The sequence below is a fragment of the Gavialis gangeticus genome, unplaced genomic scaffold, assembly GCF_001723915.1.
Source record: "Gavialis gangeticus isolate Ggan-Ray unplaced genomic scaffold, GavGan_comp1, whole genome shotgun sequence".
NCBI lineage: Eukaryota > Metazoa > Chordata > Crocodylia > Gavialidae > Gavialis > Gavialis gangeticus.
Genome location: NW_017729009.1, coordinates 3,305,201 through 3,312,338, shown reverse-complemented (window position 1 = coordinate 3,312,338; position 7,138 = coordinate 3,305,201). Strand labels below are relative to the sequence as shown.

At 44.3% G+C, this 7,138-nt stretch overlaps 1 protein-coding gene across 3 annotated transcripts in view; it reads left to right on the top strand.

Annotated features, from left to right (window-relative positions):
- The window catches only part of ZHX3 (zinc fingers and homeoboxes 3), a 46,201-nt gene that overhangs the window by 35,813 nt on the left and 3,250 nt on the right, over window positions 1-7,138 (top strand). Inside the window, exon 2 of one of the 3 annotated variants that reach the window (XM_019509792.1) lies at window positions 3,646-6,617. In XM_019509792.1, the coding sequence (XP_019365337.1) occupies window positions 3,788-6,617 (2,830 nt within the window). In that variant the 5' untranslated portion in view covers window positions 3,646-3,787. Of the gene's footprint in view, window positions 1-3,645; window positions 6,626-7,138 lie in introns of those variants that run through there. The other 2 variants (XM_019509793.1, XM_019509791.1) reach the window with 2 other exon arrangements.

Here is a 7,138-nt window from a genome sequence, read left to right as displayed (position 1 = left end):
CCCCCCAAAAAAAAAGAAAACAAAAAACAAAAAACGCTGCTATAAGAAACAGTGCAGTGCATGTGATAGCAATGTGTACCACCAGAAAGGGAGCCTGGCCAGGCAGAGCTACACTCTGGCTGCCAGCCAGGATCTAAGGCTGCTGGGCTGGCCCCAGCCTTCCCTACCCCACCCGGGGCAATTTGCCACACACCAGAGCACGTTATTTGTCCTATGGCTTGCCCCTGCACAATGGCACAAAAATGTGCCACTGCTATTTGCCCCACAGGGAACACACACCCCTCCACGTGCACCATAAGAATCATGGTAAGGTTCTATTTTTTGTGTCAGTTTTTAATTTAACAATGGTTTATTCACTATATTATTAATGAACACTTTCTTTAAAAAAATGTTGCTTGCTACTAGGATAGTTAAAAGGGATATCATATAGATTCAATTACATTTTAAATTGCAAATGCACAGGAGTGTTAGCACATGCTGTAGGATGGACAGCATTGAGAACATGCTACTAATGTTTGGATTTAGTCAATATACATGTCGCACGCAGCTGAGAATCTATGTTGGGTTTTACTATGTGGTTGTGTAACTTTTCCCTGGAAAGGGAATGGACAAACAGTGCACTTGATTAAAGTTGCTACTGAGTTACCACCAGGATGGTTTTCAAGATAAATTTGATATCTTCACTCTTGTGTGAAGTTAATATTTTGTATCTGACCCAATGTGTGGATGCTCTGACATCTCAAACCTACTTATCTCTCCAGTTGGGACTTTGGCAGAATTTGCTTGTGTGAACATTAAACTTTGGTAAATGAAGTAACCATATGTGGCAATGCCTTTTAGTTTCTTCATAGGTGGGTAAAGTATTTCAAGTATACTAAGCTCAAGTAGTACTGATTAAATACTCTGAAGAGTGACGGTAAAAATGGCACAACAGGGGTCTTTGTCTTCGTTTCTTTGTAGCAAGTTTATTCAGCTGAGAATTAAAAAGATGATTTTTATCTATCTGCCAACTTACAAAAACAGCGTGGGATGTGTCTGGCTCTTGCATCATCTCCGGTAATAAAGATTCTGTAACTGGAACTCTGTTAATAACAATTCTGTTGAAAACGCACACATTTGCAAAGAATACAGCTAACTCTCACCCAGCTAAGTTACCTATTTAGGGTCAAACGAGTAAGTAGTAGTGAGGACTTCAGGTGGTCAAGTGAGGAGACCCGATACAGAGCAGATGCATGCAGTGAGACTGCTCATTTTTACTCTTGCTTTCGTTACTCCGGATGATCCTTAAGACCTTTAAAGCTATCTGTGTAGCCTTTTGGCTGTTCTTATTGTCATTCCTCATTGACCTGACTTGGAAAGGTCAGCCCCATTAGGAGTTACCCAAGTGTTCACCTTGTTAGTACTAAGGGAAAAGCAGTCTCTGCAAGTTGGGATAGAAATACCACAAAACTGGGTATCAGGAGCATGAAATTCACATGTGCCAATTCAGAATCACAGTGTTATACATTTCTGATTTATAGCTTTTTAGGCAGCTTGAGCATAGCAAACAGCCTTTGCTGGTGCCAAGTTTGCTGATGACTAATACTATTTACAGGACTGTTTTGTAATCTCAGATCAGCCCACATTAACTGGAAGTTACGGTTTCCCATCAGCGTTTTAAATTTGTGTATGTGTATGGCTGGCGTTCGTATTAAACCCTCAGACTCAGGTTCTTCAGAGTTCATTTATTTAAAAAAAATGCTTTTGTTAATTTATTTTTTTTGGAGACAAGCTTACAGAGGTCAAATTCCACTTCCTGAGAGATACTTTCAGCTAGGACCATTGGTCCTCCATGTCTGAATTAATTCACTTGAAAATAATTAAAAAGTAGGTATTGCATGCGCAACCAACAAATGCTTATGATCTGCATGTCTCTGTGCACGAAATCCGTTCCCAGTATCTGATCTAAGCAGGCTTAGTCTGTCAGTGCATAGTGCTTTTAGTGCCACCCTTGAAAGGTTTGTAGTTTAGTTGTGATTTTTTTTTTCTGTTTAGTTGTAATTACTGTTTTCATGAAGCTCTATCTATTCCCCTGCAAATCTTGGTAGTTTGGCACAAAATCTTTGGCCAGCCTTACTCATGCTGAATTTCCAAGTGACCTTGCAATCTGGAAATTGCTATTCTTATTCTTGTGCAAATGCACCGTAATAACAGATGGAAGAGGGGTTCAGGGAGAAAATTTCTTCAGATTTCCTGTTTTCTTTGTCATCTGGATAAATTTAAGCAAGTAGATGCCAGCTACAACAAACCATTTCACTACCCTCGGGGTTGTGATCTCAGGCATGGAGCATCTGCTGTGCATATTGTGAACTCTACCAGGCAGGAGATGAAATTGTGCCTGAAGAAATGTCCAGTCCCAGTCTCTGGCAGAGCACTTGATGGATTTAAAATTATTGTGACCTGTGAAGAAGATGTGTTATTTTTTTTCAATGCTAGAGCTGAATATCTTGCTTGTGCCTAGGAACCAAGAAAAGAGTTGTCATAGGTGCATTGCACTTCCGCAAGGAGTGTCTCAACTGTATAGATTGGATTGGTCTGAACATTTAAAGCTATTGCCATGCCGTTTTCCTGGGTACTGCGGGACAGACGGAGGGGGGATCCGAGGGGTGGTGTGTGCATGTATTTTACTCCACTGGATCTCTGTAGCCTGCCCTCCTTTTCCACTTTTGCAGAATTGATAGATTCTGTTGAAATCAAAAAGCCAAAGCAGTCGTGGGAGAAAGTGACCCACATGACATCTAATCAGTGATGTGTAGTTTTCCTGAGCTCCTCCAAGGATGATCCAAGCATGATATCCCAACTGTGACCCTACAGCCCTTCTTGGCACCGTGTCCACAGTTTCCATGTGCAAGGTTTGGTGCTTGAGCTGGTCTGAAAATTTCCAACTGTGCTTTTCTGCTATCCAACACCAGTGTGAAGCAATGGCTAGATTCTGTGAGAATGGGTTTTTGATTTTTGTCAAAACTGACAAACTAGGCAGGTTGCCTAGGGAAACCTGCTTGTGATGGTGCCAGCTTGCCTCTATGGCAGCCTGCCTGGCAAACAGCTTCATCGCTGAGAGCCTGGAGGCCCCAGCTCTCAAGGAGCCCAGGTTTCCCTGCTCTGTGACAAAAATTTCAAAGACTGTTCCTAGTTGGAAACTTTTTTTAAATATCAGAATTTTTGCAGTGACCAAGACTTCAGGATATGGCCAGTCCTGCTTTGTCAGTTTTTATGGACTTCTGCTATTGGAAGAATCGAGAGGATAGAGGCAGGAGAAGACCCTTTGTCAAGGGAAAATAGTGAAAGTATTAGGCCCACGAAGGAAGATGTCCTTTGATTCATACTAGGTGGGTAGAAGAAGTGTCGCCAGCCTGATACAACAACGTTATAGGCAGGTATGGCCATTCTAGCAGAAACTTTTCTCCAGTTCTACAAAATCATCCAAGTGAGCAGTCAAAAGACTGTCAGATTAAATTCCAGCTTCAAAATCTCTCCCCTTTAGCAGATGAGAATAATTATCTTTTTAAACAACAAAAACAGGAGGATTATTGCAGTTGTAATGTAATGGGTATGTGCTATGCCAAATATTAGGAGTAGTAACTTTTTTTCCTGTTTTTCCCTCAGGTTCAAGAGCATGTGTAATATCCTTCAAAGACTTGACAAGAGTCTGTCTTCAGACATCATGACTTTGCTGGAATCTAGACCTCAGAATACGTGCAAATGTTTTTTTTAAAAAAAGCATTAATCATCTGGCTTGGTGGCAGAGATGGCTAGTAAGAGGAAATCCACAACTCCCTGCATGATACCAGTAAAAAAGCTGGTGCTGCAGGAAACTGAATCAGATGTTGTGGAAGATGATCGTGGAGGAATACAACAGGACACACGTCCTGAAGCCCCGGCTGCTAGTGACACTGTTGTTAACCATAACAATAATGGAACATTGTCTAATGGGCATCGAAGTCTTGCAGAGGGTGATACTTATGTGTGTAAGTATTGTGAATTTGGCTCTCAAGATGTTAGTCATTTCTTTGGGCACATGGATTCTGAGCACTTAGACTTCAGCAAAGACCCCTTGTTGGTGTGCACAGAGTGCAGTTTTCTGGCAAAAAGCCATGAAGGGCTCTTGCAACACAATGCAGAGTGCCATGCTGGAGAAATTGGCTTTGTCTGGAATGTGGTTAAGCAGGACAATCATACTACTGTGGAGCAAAGCATCTGTGATGCCACCAGCAACCAAGACCTTCCAGGGGAAATCCCTGGGGAAGGGGTGGATAGTCAAGCTGAAATCATCATTACCAAAACACCCATTATGAAGATAATGAAAGGTAAGACTGAAGCCAAAAAGATTCACACGCTGAAGGAGAACATAAGCAATCAGTCTGCCAATGAACCAGAGATGAAAAATGGTGACCATCTGTTCACAAATGGGTCTGTGCCGGTTAGCCAGTCAGTTTCAGGCTCTGCAAAACCATCTCCCATAGTCAATGGCTCCATAATAGGCAGTGTGCCTGTCTTGCAGACAGGTGTTGCACATCTTGTACCATTGCAACAGCAGCCGCTATTACACCAACAGCTACCCACATCCAAATCCCTTCCAAAGGTAATGATTCCGCTGAGCAGCATTCCAACATACAACGCTGCCATGGACTCCAACAGCTTCCTGAAAAACTCTTTCCATAAGTTCCCATATCCCACAAAAGCTGAGCTATGCTACTTGACTGTCGTGACAAAGTATCCAGAAGAACAGCTTAAGATCTGGTTTACTGCCCAGAGGCTGAAACAAGGCATCAGCTGGTCACCGGAAGAGATAGAAGATGCACGGAAAAAAATGTTCAACACGGTTATCCAGTCTGTACCGCAGCCTACCATTACAGTTTTGAATACGCCCCTAGTTGCAAACACCAGCAGCGTCCCACATCTTATTCAGGCAACTTTGCCTGGGCATGTGGTTGGACAACCAGAAGGAACAGGAGGGCTGCTTGTTACGCAGCCAATAATGACAAAGGAGTTAAAAGGCACCAATTCCTCTCTCACTTTAACAGTGACTTCTATTCCCAAGCTCCAGCCTGTGACACAGCACAACACAGTGTGCTCAAATACTGCATCTACTGTGAAAGTGGTCAACACTGCTCAGTCTCTGCTAACTGCATGTCCTACCATATCCTCACAGGCTTTCTTGGATCCCAACATCTACAAAAATAAGAAGTCCCATGAACAGCTATCTGCACTGAAGGGCAGTTTTGGTCACAATCCATTCCCAGGCCATGCTGAAGTTGAGCGGTTGACAAAAATTACAGGCCTCTCTACAAGGGAAGTTCGAAAATGGTTTAGTGATAGGAGATACCATAACAGGAACGTGAAAGGTGGTAGAGGCATGTTTGTGGGAGATAACACAATAGACTCGCTGACTGAAATGACCTTCCCTGTATCAACAAAAGGCACAGAGTTAACCTCTATGACTGCAGCAACACCTGTGACTCATCATCACACCAGGCGGCAATCTTGGCATCAGACACCTGACTTCACACCGACAAAATACAAAGAGAGAGCACCAGAGCAGCTCAAAGCTTTGGAAGGCAGTTTTGCACAAAATCCTTTCCCTTCAGAGGAAGAAGTGGACCGTTTGAGGAGTGAAACAAAGATGACGAGGAGGGAAATTGATAGCTGGTTCTCCGAGAGGAGGAAAAAAAAGCTGGCCGAGGAAAACAAAAAGGTGGATGAAATGGCTCAGCAAGAGGAGGAAGATGTTGTTGAGAATGACTGCGGAGAAGGGGAAGACTCTTCCGATGAACTGAGGGCCTCCAGTGAGAATGGTTCAGTGGATATGCCTGGCAGCAGTCAAACTGCAGCAGAGCGGAAAGTCAGCCCTATTAAAATCAATCTGAAAAAACTTAAAGTGACAGAGTCCAATGGCAAAAATGAACTGCAGGGTTTAAGTGCAAATAGGAAAGGGGACAGCCCTTCTAGCAGGCCGCCTACCCCCCATAAAACCAAATTAAACTTAAAAAAAACAGCCCAGCAGCGGCATTTGCTTAAGCAAATGTTTGTGCAGACACAGAGGCCAACAAATCAAGAGTACGATGCCATTGTTGCTCAGACAGGCCTGCCGCGGGCGGAGGTAATCCGCTGGTTTGGAGATAGCCGATACGGCTATAAAAACGGTCAGTTGAAATGGTATGAGAACTACAGGCGCGGGATCTTTCCTCCAGGTCTAGCTGAAATCAGCCCAGACAGCAAGGAGCTCCTTGAGGACTATTACAAGAAGCATAAGATGCTGCGTGAAGATGACCTGCAGACCTTGTGTGAGAGAACTCAGTTGAATTCACAGCGGGTTAGGGTGTGGTTTGCTGTAAAGGTGGACGAGGAAACCAGGGCCGTGTCTGACACCGGCAGCGAAGACAGGTGTTCGAGCTCTGGAGATCCGGCAGGAAATCAAAAAGGGACGTCTGACGCCTGTTCTGAGGTGTCCGAGAACAGCGAATCCTGGGAGCCCGGGGGCCAGGAAGGCAGCTCGGACCCCTCAGACACGTTCAGCCAGCAGCCCACGGTCCCGCTCGGTAGGTACCCGACTGATCGTTCAGCTGCGGAGGTGTTTTGTAAGTAGGCTCGTTGCAGCATCGAGAAGCAAACATAAAAGAGCACTGAGCTATTTAGTATGCCAGCAAGCGGGGCGTCTTGGGAGGTTTTAGTACCAAGATTCCTTGTTCAGAGTGATCTGATGAGAAAGCCAATGTCTAATTAAATTAGGGGGAGGAGCAAAGCAGAGAGGCCCGGCTGCGCCTACAGCAGCGGTTCTCAATCCTTTTAGATTCCAGCCTCCCTTAGGCTTAAGGTCCCCCTCAGAAAACCCCAGCTCTCAGCTTTCACCTGTTTTTTGACTACGGAAGAACAATAGGGCAGCTCTGTAGTGAAAGACCGTAACAAGGCAGAATGGTTTTGACATCATTTGGTATCTCTAGGTTTATCTTGCGGCTTGCGTAGCTCTGTGTGCCCTAACAGTGCAGCTAATATTGTGCAGTACCTTACAGCACACTTACAAGGATCTCACTGGCTTGATGTGTGACCTTCAAAAAGTCTCTTAGTTTCCCCAGCTGTAAAATAAAACACTCTCCCCCCC